This window comes from Podarcis muralis, chromosome 1 (genome assembly GCF_964188315.1).
Source record: "Podarcis muralis chromosome 1, rPodMur119.hap1.1, whole genome shotgun sequence".
Classification (NCBI taxonomy): Eukaryota; Metazoa; Chordata; class Lepidosauria; order Squamata; family Lacertidae; genus Podarcis; species Podarcis muralis.
In genome coordinates, this window is record NC_135655.1 from 52,122,288 (window position 1) to 52,140,168 (window position 17,881).

A 17,881-nucleotide genomic window follows, 5' to 3' on the forward strand; every position below is an offset into this window, starting at 1 on the left:
GGTTGTTTTTCTTGGTGGACGAACCAGGGGTGGGGCAGGAAATCTTATAGGGAATATAGGAATCTGCCTATACTTGATCAGACCATTATTTTCTGTATTGACTGGGTGCAGTTCTCCAGCAGAAATCTACCACTTGCTAACTTACTCTTTTTGAAAAAACAGCAAAAGCAGCAGCTGAACAAAACTGGAAATAACAGGCATCTTTACCTGGAACCTTCATGTTTGCAAAGCACGAAGGGTCCAGGTAAGAAGCCAATTAATGATTTGGAATATTTTAAGTAGATGTTCTGGTATAGCCACTGCATAGTTTGGCATGCACAAACCTTTTTTTACCCTGTGCTTGTGTGACTGTAAAGCTGCTGAATTCACAGTACCTTGAGAGAATGGCTGTGCTGATGCTGAACTCTGCAGCTTTTTGCAGGCAAATAGTCACTGCAGAATAAAAAGCTTTGCCTTTTAAGTATTTGTATTTTCATGGCTCTTAATTTTTTTATTCCTCTTATATCCATTGTGGAAGTCTCATGGCAGCATTGTGGCAAATCATTTTTGAATTAGTAATGGTTTTCAGCAGAACCAATGATGAAGGGAAGTGGAGTCATGAGATCAGAATCATCTTGTCCCTTCTTCTCTGCCACTCCCCACCACAAAAATAAAACCCAAAACTAGAGAAAGATGGAACTCGTAGCTTTTGCATTGTCTATTTTATTTATCTTTTCTAGTCTAAAGACTCCAAGGCAGATTTCAACAAACAGTAAAAATCACAAAGGTGAAAGCATCCTAAAACTAATAGTACAGTGGTACCTCGGGTTACATACGCTTCAGGTTACAGACTCCGCTAACCCAGAAATAGTATCTTGGGTTAAGAACTTTTCTTGATGGATGAGAACAGAAATTGTGCTTCAGCGGCAGCAGGAGGCCACATTAGCTAAAGTGGTGCTTCAGGATAAGAACAGTTTCAGGTTAAGGACAGACCTCTGGAACAAATTAAGTACTTAACCTTAGGTACCACTGTACTAACATAAAACAACAGTGCATAATGAAAATGAACACTGATCAATAGAAGCTTTGGTAAATAGAATAGCCTTGGAAACTCTTTGTATTTGAAATAGCAGAATCGAAGGACTGCAGTACAGATTTGTTTTCTGAAACAAAAATGGAAATACATTTCAAAATTGGCATCTTAATTAATAGTTTTGCCAAAACATTTCAACAGTTTAATTGGGGTATATGAAATATTGAAACTGTGTTTTAATGTGCCTTTTGAAGAAATTAAATAATAATGTTGCATTCAGACTGAAAGCAAAATGTGGATCTTAAAGCTTTACATTGCCCTAAAGGGCCTAGGCGGGCAGTTTATGGTTCATTTGCTTAACTTGAAAAATTCATAGCAAGTGGCTGCATCTCTCAGGCCAGAAATAAAAGCACCCCACCCCACCCCTGCTTTGCAGGAGAGGCCGGGTGGAATTCAGTAAGCAGAAACTGTCTCTTTTGATAGCTGCAGGCTGAAGATTTCAAGCTGTGGACACTGGACCTCTTCCTGACAACAGCCTTTGAGGAGCAGCAAAAGAAAACCCCTCCCCTGCATTTCTCATAGTCAATGGAGAACTTTCACTGGGCGGGAGAGCTTAGGAGCGGGAGGGGGAAGGGGCTGTCTCACCAAATGCCCTACTTGGACTCACTCGGAAGTGGGGAAGATATCAAAGTTTTGGAGTCTCCAGAGTTTGGCCTAAAGTAAAGGAATACAGTGGTACCTCGGGTTAAGTACTTAATTCGTTCCGAAGGTCTGTTCTTAACCTGAAACTGTTCTTAGCCTGAAGCACCACTTTAGCTAATGGGGCCTCCTGCTGCTGCCGCTGTGCCACCGCTGCACAATTTCTGTTCTCATCCTGAAGCAAAGTTCTTAACCCGAGGTAATATTTCTGGGTTAGCGGAGTCTGTAACCTGAAGCGTATGTAACCCAAGGTACCACTGTAGCTGGGTTCTTATCTGAGTTTGTCAGTCTTTTATTTTATGCGATAGATTCTTGCAATATTTGAATGTCTTTCAGCCAAGGGTGAAACCAATCCCTACGTTCACACAAGTGATCTCTGTGTGCCAGAGGATTTAAATGAGAGTCAAAATCCCACAACAAGTGGAGGGGTGCTCAGGCCAGCCAAGATTTGTGGACTCCCAATTGGCTGTATTTCTGTTTGGAAGCTAATCTTAGAGGCTCCAAAGTGATTAGTTTTTTAAGCTGGAAGGGTAGACTGAGGTGCTGAGGTGTCTCTCTCTCTCTCTCTTTTTTATTTTTACTGTATTTTATAAAATGTATACACTGCTTGATTGTTCAAAAAAACAACCACCACACAACCCTCAAAACGGGTTACAAAGAGAATAAAATATGCAGCAAAAACAGTTAAAAACAATGATATAAAACATCTTTTAAAAATCAGCAATAAACCAAAACATGCATCAACATTTTACATGCCTGGGTCGGCTTGTCGCAAAACCTTGTTTTAACAAGGTCTGGCAAGGTCTTGACTGCAGGGCTAGGCTTGGTCAGACTTGCTGTAATGGGGTTTGAAGAGGAACATTCATGATGATTTCCCAAGGTCCTGGATTGTCAGAAATACAACTCGGGAACAGGTATCGGCTATGGGTCTCCTGGCCACCGATGATGATGATGGTGATGATATTATTTATATCCTGCCATTTCGCCAGACCAAGGTGGCTTTACACAAGTACGATTCTAAGAGGGTTGCTTTTAATTCTGTGGCAACTTAATACAGCCTGTTCCTAACGCTTCTGTAACATGAAGATGACACCACATTAAATTTCTCTATATTTTGCTAAGCAAATTATCCAGCTATTCTCTGCAGCTGTTATTGACATTTTCCTGTTGGGACTCTCAAGATACTGTTTTACGTATCTCATGGTTCAATCATGAGTCAGAATCTTTGGTGTATACGGAGCTAATATTGAGATTTGGGTCTCGTAGGGCAGTTGGCATGATATTTCATCCTAGGATGATTGCAAATGTCCCATGAAAGTGTAGGGGGGGGGGTGAGAGGGACAAAAAAACACTTTGCTCCACCTAAATACATTAGTAGGCTTCTTTCCGTGTCGAGTAGAGATGTGTGAGACTTCATAAATGTCATGGGTTTCTTCAGACTTGCTCAGAGGGCATATGATTTTGCTAGATGGTTCAAAGTTTGCCTGAAGGGCATGTTTGTGGAAATAACATGTTTATCCACAGCAGCTACCACATGGTACTTTATTCCTTCAACCTTTAATTTCCATGGAGTCTGGATCTTCCACAAGATTGTGGGGGGCTTCATATCTTTGTTTTGACCCCGTGCTTGCCTTTGCATAAAACAAAGAGAAGGAACTGAAACTCTGTGAATGGCTGGTAACGATTATGGGGGGGGGGGGGCTGCTATCTAAATAAAATGAAATATTAACAGAGTAAATTGTCTGGGAGGGATGGGAATTATCCAGGAGAGAGTTAGATTACAAATGAAGAAGCCTGTGATTCCCAATCAGAGTTTGCTGACCATACAACTAAAGCTGGATTCTTAACAATGGCAAGGAAGCCACAGCCATGCCTTGCCTTCTCATGTCTCTGTGCAGTTGTGCTATACAATGCACTCTGTCTCCTCCCCATTCCTGCTTAGCCCAGCTTCCCAAGGTCTGGTGAAGGGTCAGTGTCTCTGTAGGTTTTGCTGACATGGTCAGCAGTGCCTAAGCAATGTGCTATTTGACTATTTTGGGGCATTTGCTATTTTGGCCACTTCTCATAAGTTCCCTTTACAGTGGTACCTCGGGTTACATATGCTTCAGGTTACATACGCTTCAGGTTACAGACTCCGCTAACCCAGAAATAGTACCTCGGGTTAAGAACTTTGCTTCAGGATGAGAACAGAAATTGTGCTCCGGCAGCGCAGCAGCAATGGGAAACCCCATTAGCTAAAGTTGTGCTTCAGGTTAAGAACAGTTTAGGGTTAAGAACAGACCTCTGGAACGAATTAAGTACTTAACCCGAGGTACCACTGTATTTAAAATAGATTTTTTTGGGCCACCTCTGAAGGGCAAGAAATCCCCTTAAAGGTAAGAAATCCTCCCAAGGTGGCTCACATTGTGTAACACAATGCAATTACTGTTGCAATCTCCAATGAAATTAATAAAAAACCAGAAGTACACACCACCCAGGTACAAAAATTATCCAAGTTAGACCAGCTTCAGGCAAAATCATTCTAACAGCAAGCCATGAAAACAAATGAGGCTTCACGGCTTTACCGAATGCCTGCGTTGATGGGGCCTGACGGCTCTCAGCTGTTGTTCTGCTCCAGTGACTTTAGAAAAATTCCCTACAATGTGGCGTATTGGAGAGGAATGGCAGAATCGGGTCCTGCAGCAAAATGCGTATTTCAGTGGGAGTAAGGTGAAACAAACAAACAAAAAGCACAACCTTTTGGATACACATTCTGGGCACACACTCTGGACAGTCTAACAAAATGCCTTCATCTAGTCTAATCAATGATGCATTCAAATGGAAAAAAAGTATTGACCTGAGAGGAAAATATATCATTCAGCATTCCTTGTTTAGAGATCAAGAGTTGGGCACCTTGAACATAAATTTAATGCTCATTAATCTGTGCTAGTGATTGAGTCAGTAGTCCCATACACAAACGTCTCATGCTGCACTCCAAGCAATTTGAACTTGTTGAATATAAATCTTGAAACTCGAAAGTGTAACGATCCAGAATATGGAATCATCACAGCAGCAGTTGAAGTTGTGAAGCAGACCTTCCCAGAGTTTTTCTCAGGGTGTGTTTGGTTCATAAATGGATGTTAAAGCAAGACTCAGAATATCTGCTCATGGCCTCCAGAGGCTTTTCTACACTAGTACTCAACTACTAAGGAAGTTGCTAGACTGAGCTTTGTTTAGCATGCCTCTGCAGTGCAAGCAACACCTGGACCTCGTATAAGTATGATGACAGTATTTGTTAGTGCTGTTTTGTTGGGTCACCAACTAGAACTCAATTGTGGTACAGGTTTGTGTGTGTGTGCTAAATCAAGGAGTTTGCTAACTTGGTTGTATTTGGGGGGAATGCTATTGGTCTCTTGTACTTCATGTGGGCTTCACCTGGATGGCCACTTTGATAACAAGATGCTGAACTAGATAACATTTGGTCTGATCCTATATGGCTCTTATCATGTGCCTCATGCTTTGATGGGGGAAAGATGGTGAAGTAGTTATGCCCAGTGCTTTTTTTCTGGGGGTACGCATACCCCTAAACATTTTGTGAATATTTGTTCCTTTGTCCAATTACTGTATTTATTTTTCCAATTTGAACTATAAAATGGTGATTTTCTTGAGTCAAAATGAGAATACCCCTAAACATTTATTTTTAAAGAAAAAAGCATTGGTTAAAACTCTGCTACTAGAGACACCTCTGCTTCCTTTAACATTCAACAACTCCTTTAATCAATCCCTCCAAAACTTACCTTCCTTCCTTCCATCCCACACTTCTTGTTGTCCTTCTACCAACAGGTGGAGAGCTCTTTATTCCATCAGGCCTTTAGGAACTGAGCTGAAAGTTTAAAAATTTAGACTTTCAACTTTGCCTTTTGTATATGTTGGTGTGAAACAAGCCCAACAGCCTTTTGCTCATAGTTTGTATTGTTCTATTTTGTAAAAGTTTTTGCTTTTCACAGCAGGAAATGAGCCAATTCTTTGAGCATTGCCCCGATACTTCTAGGTATGTTAGAGGAAGGTTGTGCTGGAAATGTTGGTTTGCATCTCGGCTTGCATTGTAGGCTGACGTGTCTGCATGGGTAAGAGAGCACAGGGAGAGGAACATCCAACTTTCTTAGATGCTACTTTCTGACCTAATCTGTGCTGACCTTACATCAGGTGCTGGACTGATGCTCTGAGAGTTGCTGACCTCACTTCCTACTTCCTTCCTTCCTCCTGCTCCCCTTCCCTTGGTAGGGGAGACGTATTGGTGTGTCTCTCCTGCTGAGATGAAAAAGCAAGCAAGGCACTTTGTATCTCCCCCTTAGTTAGGTATAGGATCAGGGTGGATTTGATTTAAATCAAATCAATTTAAATCACTAGTCAGTAAGACTTGATTTAAATCCCCCCCCCCCCAGAAAGACTCATTCTTGCTGGTATAATCTTAATATTTACCACCAGATGAAGGTTTCATATTTGGAATAATAAATTTCCAGAGTAGTTTTTACAGTTATATCAAAAATTACTGATTTGGTTATACTATTAGAAATACATAGACAGTTAAATATGAAATTATTGGTAGGTTTAGTTAGTTAACTGTTTATATTTGGACAACTTTTCTGCTGTACTTTATTGGAAGGAGAAAAATAATCATTTCCTTAATAACAATTTAAACAACATATTTAACTAAAACAATGGCCATGCTGGATTGGAATGATGGGAGTCAAAGCCCAAAGTCTGGAGGCCTACCGGTTCTCTATCCCTGCTTTAGGGCATGTTAGCATTTTGGCTTTGCTTTGATACTTGGATCAGGTTCATTATACTTAAGCACTTACTTCCGCTCTCTCTTTTCACTTAACAAAAATCGATAAAATAGCTATCTAGAATACCAAATACCAGCACTTCTGCTGTTATTTAGTATGTCAAGCGTGTTTTGAGATCGTGTGAGCTATCTTTAGAAAAGGGAACTGTATATGTATTGGGCAGATTGATCTTCTTTCCATCCCATTGGCTAAATCTCTTGTTGCCCTAGTTTACTGCACTACATCAAATTTCAAAATGCCCAAGGGGAGTCAGCCTTGTGTTAAACACTGCAAAAAGAAACCAGCAACACACATTAAACAACAACAACGCTTGACAGTACAATTTAAAAGAAAAAACCAGAAGGCAATGAACTCTAGAGCAGGGCTGGGGACTTTGTGGCTCTTGATGTTTTTGGGCTCCAGCTCCCATCAGTCCTGGGCAGCATGGACAGAGGTAAGGGATGATGGGAGCTATAGTCCCACAACATCTGGAGGGCTACCCCTTCCCTGCTCTAGAACTATTTTAATAGGAAGTGGATGGGATGTTCTTTTAAGGTGTACAGGAATTGGACATGTGATTTAACCAAGAACAGCTGGTTTATTTTGCTAGAGAGGCACACACTTGTAGATGTTCCAGAGCAACGAAGTCCACTTCTAACTTGATCCCAGCACTGAAAGCTTCCCTCCCTGCCTGCCCAGGAAGGGTTTCTTAATGTTTGAGACTGTGTGTGAGAACCACGGGAGGGGGGGGGGGAATGTCTGAAATGAGGCTGGCTGGTTTGATGTGGCTTTTAGTGCCCTCTTGCCATAGGTGTTAAGAACTCCTGCATGCTCCTGCATTCTCAAGTAGCTGTGCCCTGACCACATTGTGTGGACCCCTGGGGTTACAAGGAAGAGAAGCACTTTCAGCATACAGATTATAACTGAATCAAAAATGTGACATTTCAGAAGAAGCATTGCATGTTGAGCATGTTTACTTGAAGGCCAACTCCATAAAAATCAATAGGACATGTTCTGAGAAAATAAGATTTTTGGACGAGAGCACTAACATGAAACATATGTTGTTATTTCTCTTCCAGGAATCTATCATATAGGGCAAAGTTTCCCCTTCCCTAAAATGTGCTGTGTTCTTCCCTATTTTTCTTCTTCTTGCAGCACCTCTGTATCTTGTAGGTGTCTTGCAAATGGACGCCTGCTACCACCATCACCGCAACTCCTCCTCCTAACTTGTGCTATCTCTTTCTCTGCCTTGGCCATATGAGCACACACTAGCATGACTAAATGAAATCACATTCTTGCCTTTTTAATAGAACTAGAAATGGCTATCCTAGTATAACCGCCCCCCCCCTTGAATTCACAAGGCTCCCCACTTTTCTGCCAGCCGAAGCAAAGGCAGACTCATGGCTGATAACAAAGCTCTCCCACCCGCTATAATTAATGAGATAAAAGCACATGGAGCAGAAGTTTATCTGGGAGATGCTGTGAGAAGAAAGTTTATTCTGCAGCTTCTTTCAGTGAATTTCCATTCCAGTCATGTTTGGCTTTGGAACTGGAAGAAATTGCAAACTCTCAAAAATATCAACCCACAAGGAGAAGAACTGGGTAGGTTTCAGGGTTGCTTCTGCTCTGCTGCCCAGTTTTCTCAGCAGGGTGATCAGTGTGGTGAACTAGTCAGAGAGGTAGGCAAGGACTAGGGTGGGGGGAACCTTGGTTTCAATTCCTACTTTATCATGTATCTCACTGGTTGACCTTGGCCAGCCAACCTCTCTCTGTCTAGCATGACTTACAAGAGTGTTTATAGGGTAAACTTGGGGCAGAGCCCCATTTGATGTTGTGGGCTCCTTGAAAGAAGGTGAAGTTAGCAGTGGAACAAGCGTTTATTTACTGTGTGTTTTGTAAATAAGGATGCACCTATCCAACTGGCTAAGCATCTAAACCCACAGGTTCATCCTTGACATACACAAGATAAATTGAGGAGGATCTCTAAATTTTGTAAGCATAGGACTGAATGAATGCCAATTCTTCCATGGCCGAAGAACACAGTTGGTTTGGGATGCAATACATCATTGCGTCAAATCGTTTTTGCATTAAAACCAAATGCATCTCCTCCTTGAATTTGTGGCTGGATTTGACCCTGCTTTTCTCTAACCTCTAGTCTTTCTCATTTCAGCTTCTGCCCAAGCCAGCGACTACCTGTGAGTCACCATGGCAACCAAGCAACCTCCCCCTCTGATGAAGAAGCACAGCCAGACAGACCTTGTGAGCCGCCTGAAGACACGCAAGATCCTAGGGGTTGGAGGGGAGGATGATGATGGAGAAGTTCATAGGTCAAAGGTAACAAACATTTCAGTTTTCACACTGCTCTGGTTATCTGAAAGTTGGGGAGGTTGGCATTCAGCAAAGGGCTGCAATTCTGGTTACTGCCCAGCAATGGGAAGACCTTTAACAAACTATCACCCACAATTAAGTTGGAGGTCTTTAGGATCCTTCTCAGCCCTAAGGCTCCATGGAATGACTAATAGTTCATGCTAAAGTTAGTAGCAAAGGGGGAAGACCTTTTGTTTAAGCTAAGAAATAATTGCAGCTCCTCAAGAGTATCAGCAGTGATAAGGCTATATAGGAAGCCAAGCAGAGGAGAGATGAAGGAATTTGATATTCCAGACTTTTGTTCAGTTTGCCCTACAATTATTATCTTGTTCAACCTGCTTTCTAATCAATTGTACAACAGTTGTGTGTTGTACTGAACAAACAAAGCTCTTGTGTATCTCAATTAATTGCAAAATCTAGTGCGGGAGATGATAGATTCACAGCCGTGGGTTGAATTACAAGGCCTATGGGGGTGGCTAGTTAAAGCTGCAGTTCTCACCTCATTAGAGACGTGCCTTTGTAGATGTAGAAATATTCTCTGTAAAGTGTTTCTATTCCCCCCATGAACAGAGAAGTTTGATTCCTATATACCTTCTGCATACACAGTCCTCATTCTACAAGTATGTGGTTGGTCACTGTAAGAAAAGAATGCAGGGTTTAGGTGGGCCTTTGGCCAGATCCATCAGGGATCTTCTTATGTTCTTTTCTTTCAGTGCTGCAGCCATACATCATCACTTCTTCTTTTTCCTGCATCTGCAAAACCAATCTTTCTCTCTGGGCATTTTCCACATATCCCAGATCAAAGCTGTGCTTCAAAATGCAGACTGTCCAAAAGCCGTTCGACAAAAAGTGTGTAATTTGTCACGGACTCAAGTTAGGAGCTTAATATATCCTCTCGAGCTATCGGAGCTCTTTTGTGTGTTGAGAGATGGTTTTTTTTGTTCTTTACCACTTTGTGCGCAAGCCATAACTGCAATACAGACTTGAACTGGTGTAATATTCTTTAACTTTCCCCTAGGTGCTGCAGTTCTGAGTGGGAGGCTGGAGATCTTGAGCTGAGGGCTCTCAGCAGCCTCAACAAATTACAATTCTTTGCAGGGAATCTGTGATAACTTAAAATTTATATAAAACCAATATAAAGATGTATAGTGTAGATTTGGCTGCAGTTTCTGCTCTTGGGCGCAACATTTAGGAATGCAAAAACAACTTCGGAATATGTAGCAGGTAGTGATAGCCGGTAGGGGCTCTCATTGTCTGATGACCCAGGAATAATGGGGGGGGGGTGGTGTTTTTAAATCTATCCCCTGCTAGAACTAGGGATGCAGGAGAAATTCGGTTCAGTTTGCACTTAAAGGCAAATATCTAACTGAAACCTCCTGAAATATTTCACAAACCAAAGGCAGCCAGAGGGGGTGGGATTTCCACTTGATGGCTGTGGTGAAATTAACAAGCAGTTAGTGCTGGTTTGCTTCCCTCCCTTCCTTTTTATGGTGTAGGCCAGGGGTCAGCAACCTTTTTCAACCGTGGGCCGGTTCACCATCCCTCAGACCATGTGGTGGGCCGGACTATATTTTGAAGGAAAAAAATGAATGAATTCCTATGCCCCACGAATAACCCAGAGATGCATTTTAAATAAAAGCACACATTCTACTAATGTAAAAACCTGCTGATTCCCAGACCATCCATGGGCCAGATTGAGAAGGCGATTGGGCCACATCCGTCCCCCGGGCCTTAGGTTGCCTACCCCTGGTGTAGGCTTATATCCCTGGTTTGAATTCTCTCTCTTTATCCAGGACACACACACACACCCAATCCGTTGGCAAGCCTAAATTCCTCCAGGCGCACATCTCTTTGGTCAACAATCTGGTGGGTGGGTGGAAGTTGTAGCCTAGAAAGATCTAGCACGTTGACTACTCTTAGGTTACAAATAGGATCCAAACACATCACCTGAAGTAGCAGGTGTAACTTCTTGGTAAGTTAAGCAGGCTAGAGAAGAAACAAAACTGGAAAGGTATGTGCAGAAAAAATGCAGGTATTACGTCTTCCAAATTGAAGGGAGTGTGGGTGTCCTGTTTGCTAATGACTTCTAGTGCAGAGAGTTCGTACTAGAATTTTATTTATCTTTTAAGCGCATATCCTAAGGCTGTTAGGACCTTGAAAGAAAGTTGTAAAAGAAACAAATGAGGGGGGGGGGGGGAATAGAAGGACACTGTAACAGCCTAGAACTCAGCAAGAAGTTGCTGGTGTTGATTAATCATTGAACGAATGTGCTTTAACAAGACCCCAAAGGGAAAGTTCTGAGGCACTCTTGCTAGGCCTCTTCTTCTTTTTAACTTTGCTTGTTTACAAAATAAGTAGAGCCATAACTCTTAGGGGAAAACTCAAAAATACAGATTGTTTAAGGGAAAGGATAACAATGCAAACTCAGCTCTGGGGTTTTGTACAACGGTAGGAAGGCGTTTGCTCCTCTCTGTGTTAGTATGCTTTGTGTCAGTGGTGCCAAAGGATCGGAGATAGAAGTGTATGGAATCTCCATCATATGGTTCTGCCTGGGATCTCTCTCTTCTCTATTCACAGCAGCATGTAGTTCTCTGCTTCTGCTGCAGCTTTTAGTCAACTTTGCCATGTCAGGAGAGCTCTCTGGTGACTTTGGTAAGGCAGGGGATTTGAGGGCTCCTGCGTCCACGTGACTCATGCCCATTGCTCTGTGCACACTCTGCTTTTTACACACGGCTTTTTTTTATTAATGGATTGACCTTTTTGTCACTGAATCCTAGTGGTTGCTAAGCAACTTATTTATGATGACAGCTATTCTGTGACTTTTTAAGCTGTTACCTTTTAGTCGTACAGATGGTAGATAACGCAGTAACCTATTCTAAAATTGGTTCTGCCTCTTAATAAATATGTTTAAGGAGACAAATTGTCCTGGAAGCAGTGTGTGTGTGTGTGTGTGTGTGTGTGTGTGTGTGTGTAAAATTCCTCATAAATGGACGTGGACGTCATGGCAGCTTCTGGAGAAATAATTTAGCACTTTTTGGATTTTCATGTTTTCTTGCCATTCTCTTTCTCTCTCTCCCCCCCCCCATCATGCTTTCAAAACATATTTGAGGACTGTGAGCTTTAAAAGAAAACTAGGACCCTAACTATTAACACTCAGAACTTGCAGCTCTAAAAGTAGATTTAGGCAAAAAGGGTTGTTTTACTTCCCTAGAGCCTGGAGTTAGAGCTGTATTAAATTTGGCAAAATCCTAGACATGGCCATCTTGAACTTGCTATTGTTCTGGGGAAGTCTACCTGAGTCAACCTTGCTACACAATCATGCACTAAACTAAATGTGTCTCCAGACTACAAGTCTCCTCCTCACAAACATGAGAGTTGTAAGACTTATTGAAATTGACAATCAACTTGGTCTGAATCCATCTCATCAGAAGTATTTGAATGCATCAGCTTGAAGAGGAAACTCAGCACCATGTCAAAGACCAGGCCTGGAGAGAACCCACAATTTCCTCATTATACTTTAGAAGTACTAATCCTTCTCTCAGCCCACCTCACCACCACAAATCAGCTGTGTCGTCTTGGCCCCTCCTTGAAGTCTCAGGAGATGAAGCAGAGGAAGCGATGCAAAGTTTTCTCTCTCTGCTGTGCACACAACTTGCCAGTTTTCATATTTCCCTTTGTGTCACTTACTGAATGCAGGAAATAACAAAGAATGGCATGTGCAAACTGTATTTTTCTCCCCAGCTGGCAATGAGTAGCTGGAGATGGGCAGGAAGTAACCAAAGCCTGTTTAAATTTGTACTCATTTCCTTCTAAAACGGCCCCTTTCTTTCCTGTGACTTGTACTTCTTGTTGAGTATCTAGAGACTTTGCTGCTGTGATCCATTCTTTAGTATTGGGGTGGCTGACTTTTGGCCTTCCCAGATGTTGCTGGACTACAATTCCCATCATCCTTCTGACCCTTCACTTTGCAGGATGGAGCATCTCTACAACAGGGTAAAAAATACATCACCTTTAACTTCACTGTTCAGTTCCTTTTACTTACAAAGAATAATAATCAAAAAAGGGCTTTTGTTCTTTACTTTTGCATCTAGTAAAGACTGAATGGGACTCTTGAGAAGGTGCTGAACCTCACCTTTCCAGTTTCAGTTTCTCTCTACTGCTGGATTCAAAATTTTATTTGTTAGCCTCTGTCTGTTGGTCTGCCTCTCTCTCTTTTGGAACCAAAGCTGTGTACTGTATTAGTAAAGAATCCAGTTCTCCTCACTTTCTTTGGTTGTCTACAGCTTTCTGCCCTTTTTATATGGTTCATCTGAAGGACAAAGTGGAACCCTGCTGCATCAGGCCAAAGGTCTATCTATTCTAGCATTCTCTTATCACAGCGGCCAACCAGATGCCTTTTATGTTCTGGCTCTCAGGTCCTTAACCTGCACAACCCAAGCCTGCCCCAACACACAGTGGCCGAACACATGTATTACATGCAAACATCATCTCCAGGTAGGGCTGGGAAAGATTCCTGGAGGGCCACTGCCAGTTAGCATAGACCAACCTTCACCAATTGGATGTTTTAGATTAAAAACGCCATCAACCCTAACCATCAGCGTTGTGAAGTCAAGCAGCTAAATTGACTGATGGCCTGATTAGAAGGCAGCTTCATCTGCTTCAAACAAAATGTATGGATGTTTGTTCCCTGCTCAAACCTAGACTTTCTAGAGTTGAAATGGTCTGCCCCTTTACTTTATAGTGGCTTAGCCTACGCTATTGCTTAGTGACAGTTAAGATCCTAAGGAGAGCTTGTAGTCTGTGCTGTGTTACCAATGCTATGCACATTTCTGGAGTCTGCAGAGGTTGCAGATGTGTGGTTTGAGTCACTCACAGTGTGTGGCTTATGACCGACTATAGAAACTGCCCCCCATGTGTTCAGAGCCAGCATGGCTAATGGTCAGGAACGATGGTGGTTGTAGTCTAACAATATCTGGGGAGCCACAGGCTTCCAATCTCTGGTTTAGAATGTCAGAAAAATATTTAAGCTGCCATAATTTCACCCTGTGGTTCTTATAATCATTGCAGACTAATTCTGCAAATTGAGATCTGTAGAGCAAAGTATATATTGCACTTCATTCTCTGTAGGAAAATATGTGGGTGGTAAGTTGAGGATTCTATACCACCCCTACCCCTTCCAGACAATGTTTTTGCAGGCTGAGTCTGAGTCAGTTACCATACTCTTTCCTTTGAATTTCAGATCAGCCAAGTCTTGGGCAATGAAATCAAGTTTGCTGTGAAGGAACCCTTAGGGCTCAGGTAAGTTTGCAGGCAGAATCTCTGTGCTCAGACTACTAGCCAAGGGCAAAATGAGCTGAAGGAAGGGCTGCAATATTGGCACTGAACTTCTGCATGTAGGCTGTTTCTTCATTGTTGTTAATGACTTTAAGAATAGCAGAGACTTGAGTGGAGAATTTTTCCAACTTGGTGTGAAGTATATTAGGTTGTTGCATTTGGCACATATCTCCTTGCACCATAGATTTTAAAGGAAATTTCCCACCTGTGCAATTTCCAAGAGGAGCAGGCAGCTACCAGTACAAGATGCGGGAGGCAAATGCTTATGTTTCACCAAAGCAGTACTGTGTCCCTCACCTGAGTTTTTTGTGTGCCTAGTATTAACCATCTGAACAGTTCTTCACAAAGTTCACTTGGAAACTCAGGATATTGCTCTGTTTAGTGCATCTCAGTACTGGATTTTCAGTGCTGCCACAGTAACTTTTAAAGATGAATGCTTTGGCATATGGGAGAATGGCTGTAAGTAAAAGGGGTTCAAAAGAGGGAATATAACTTCCTAGTTCTGCTTATGGGTACAAGAACCCTCTTACAATAAATTCTGGGCTTCTAGAGAGCAGTTTCTGGAAGAACATACTTCTTGCAATTGCAGTGATGTCCTAGTTCAGAATATTTGATGCAGCTTTTAGGCATCTGTGAGCACTTTTAAAGGACACTAAATTGGGGGTCTGGGGGAAAAGTAAGCCAGCTGTTTCCTGCAAGCAGAGGGACAGTTTGGGTGGTGCTTCAAGATGTGATCCATACCTACATTTGTAGCTGTCCAAATGGAGAAGGCCTGTCTGAAACCCTAATTGAGTGTAGGCCAAAGTTGCAGAGGTGTCTTTGAAAGACTGGGAAGTTTTTGCCGATGCGCCTAGGATATTTAACACCTCCCGTTCTCATGAGCAACCCTCACAGGGATGTTGCTCAAGGGGTCAGATTAGCTCTCTCAAGAATGTTATTATTTGACCTACTTTGGCATAAAATAAAATTGTAAACAAAGCAGTGTAAAAAAAAAATCATTTCCCAAACCTGGCCACCCAGATGTTGGTCAGTGGCCCCCCAGCTGGCACAGGCAATGGTTAGGGGAGTCCCAACAGCATCTGGGGAATGACTGCTGTAGAGAAAGGGGTCCTGAGTTACAAAGCTAACCAAGCTGTGAAGATTAAGAGCAGGCAAAAATGCCTCTTCATAAAATGCCACCCACAGTGGCCATAGTATGTATAATTGCTTGCAATGTTCTGCTCATGAGTTGAGAGGCAAAGCATTGTTATTGTTGTTGTTGTTGTTGTTGTTGTTGTTGTTGTTGTTGTTGTTGTTATTATTATTATTAATGCTGGCATCGTTCTGGCCTTTTCCTCTTGAAATAGACCCACCCAGTGGAGGACCTTTGCTAATGGACCTGGCATCGAAGCTAGAAATAATTGTCATGAACAATCTAATCTTCACTAATTAACTGACATACGACTACTCTCAAAACAGTATCTCTCCCAACCACCGAAGACCTTGTCGTAGTCTTGAGTGATGGACAATCGGTTCACAGCCAGGACACAAGGCCTTTTTTTATGAGGGGACAGTCAATCTCCTGCCCCTCTCAATGGGTTATGCTAACATTTGTAACATTTGCAAATGATGTGAAATTGTTTAAGACAAGTCCAGTCATCCCCCCCCATATTTACTTTCACAAACTCTTTGCTTCTAGCTTCAGTCAACAGAGATGATCTTAATTTAGGATTGGGAAACCCCTCCAGCAAGGCCAGGGATGATGGGCATTGCCATCAACATCATCTGGAGGGCCACAAGTCATTCCTTCCCCCCATTCCTGTCCTCATGTCTTTCCTTAGAAACACAAAAGTGGCCACTTTGTATATAAAACTGACTGGGGGAGGATGTTGTCTTTAGACTGTTAAAAGCTTAGCTGTTCCCATTTGGCCTTTCTTGCAGGGTTTGGCAGTTTGTGACAGCTGTCATGTTTTCTGGGGTTGCCATCATGGTAAGTGACCTGCTCTAAGGTGGAGTCTCAAGTTGAGCTGGGGTGGGAATTTGGTTCAATTTTACATGTTGTACTTTATGGAATAACATACAAGACAAAATGCAGCTTTCCTTTGACACTTGTAGTTTTCTGAATTTGATGCATGTATTGGGGGAAAGCGTGCCTAAAAATGGATACATGAGTGAAAACAACATACAAAATACGTTCTGTTCAGGAAAATTGTTTGCAGAAATGTGCACATTTAGGTGAAATGTGCAATGAAATGCAGACAATTTTTTTATGAGGATATTAAAAAAAATAAATGCTGAAGGGTGGAGAACTGAAATTAAGAAGGGAGGAAATGAGCATCTAAAATTGACAAATTTATTCATCCTAGTCTATAAATCAGTCATACTTGGTACCCTAAAATGAGCATTTCCCTTTCTCCTCTTTCTTGCTCTAGCACCTCATTGGCCTTTACCCTTGCAATGGGTGGCTGTGCTGCTCCTCTTCCTAATTAGGGCTCCAGCTTCCATCTGCATGCATTTGTTCTTTCCCTAGCCATGCATGCTCATCTCCCCCTTCAGTTGAGGACAATTTTTCTGAGTGAAGCAGGGTGAAGCACCGTAAGCTTTCTCCGTTGAAGTTTGTTTCTTCCCTGTAGGCTCTCGCCTTTCCCGAACAGCTCTACGATGCTGTCTTTGAGGAAGAGTCGGTCAACAGTAAGACACCTATCCGTCTGTATGGAGGAGCCTTACTAAGTGAGTGCATTGCTGCTTGGCTAACCGATTGCTCATCTCGTGATGATAGCTGGGTGCATGCTACCAAAGTGGGGCTGTATTTCCTGGGGTGGGGGTTATGCCCTGCCACTACAATACGCCCAGTTCACTTCCATGGAGCAGGTGTGAAATATGGTGTGACCACAAGCTCCCCTTTGAAAAGGTAAAGGGCCTGATATCTGATTAACTGCTGAGATGACCAGTGACATTGGGTGAATCCACATAATTTTGACTGGCAAGGCTAGCCCTACCAATAGATAGAGTTTGGTAATTATCTTAGGTGGCAAATACTGCAAGAGGTGTGGGGAACATTGTGACAGCTGGCTGTTAAGTCTTGTGACATGTGAAGGGGAAATCATTTTGTCCTGGTCACTACAGCAGCTGGTCACTTCAATGCTGTGGCAAAACAATGGGGTGAGAATGGTGCTCACTGCAGATTTCATAAACTTGTAGCAATTGTGCCAGTAAGCCGAGCTGTGATATCATGTTGTGCATCTTGTGGAGCTGGAATAGTCGAATGATTGGCTGTGGTGGCTTTGCTCCCAAACAATAGATACCAAAAGCTATTCTGAGATGAGCATTGGAAGAGTTTGTAAAACTGTTTCTAGATTGAACCCTCTACAGTGCAGGTGGGTGTTAACAAGCACCATTGAATGTTTCTCCATAAAACAACAAACTTTATATATCTGGAAAACTAGGTTTAGGGAGAAGCCAGCTAGTATTTCCTTATACCCCCAAAGGCACACTCCTCCACTGCAACGTGAGACAGCTGGATGCCAGCAACAGTCAGCTAGTTTTGTAAGTTCAGGGGATCTCTCTCCCGGCCCCACCCCTGCCGGTGGAGAAGCATTACCTGCTATCTCGCTAGCTGCTTTAGGAACTATTGCAGTGTCCATAGCGCCACATTCCTGTTGCTTTTTCTGGAAGATATTTT

At 42.4% G+C, this 17,881-nt stretch overlaps 1 protein-coding gene across 2 annotated transcripts in view; it reads left to right on the top strand.

Annotated features, from left to right (window-relative positions):
* Positions 1-17,881, top strand: part of TP53I11 (tumor protein p53 inducible protein 11) — a 49,724-nt gene that overhangs the window by 25,641 nt on the left and 6,202 nt on the right. For both annotated transcript variants that reach the window (XM_077928957.1, XM_077928959.1), the window contains exons 2-5: positions 8,690-8,853; positions 14,126-14,184; positions 16,141-16,189; positions 16,833-16,929. In XM_077928957.1, coding sequence (XP_077785083.1) covers positions 8,725-8,853; positions 14,126-14,184; positions 16,141-16,189; positions 16,833-16,929 — 334 coding nt within the window. In that variant the 5' untranslated portion in view covers positions 8,690-8,724. The remainder of the gene's footprint in view (positions 1-8,689; positions 8,854-14,125; positions 14,185-16,140; positions 16,190-16,832; positions 16,930-17,881) is intronic.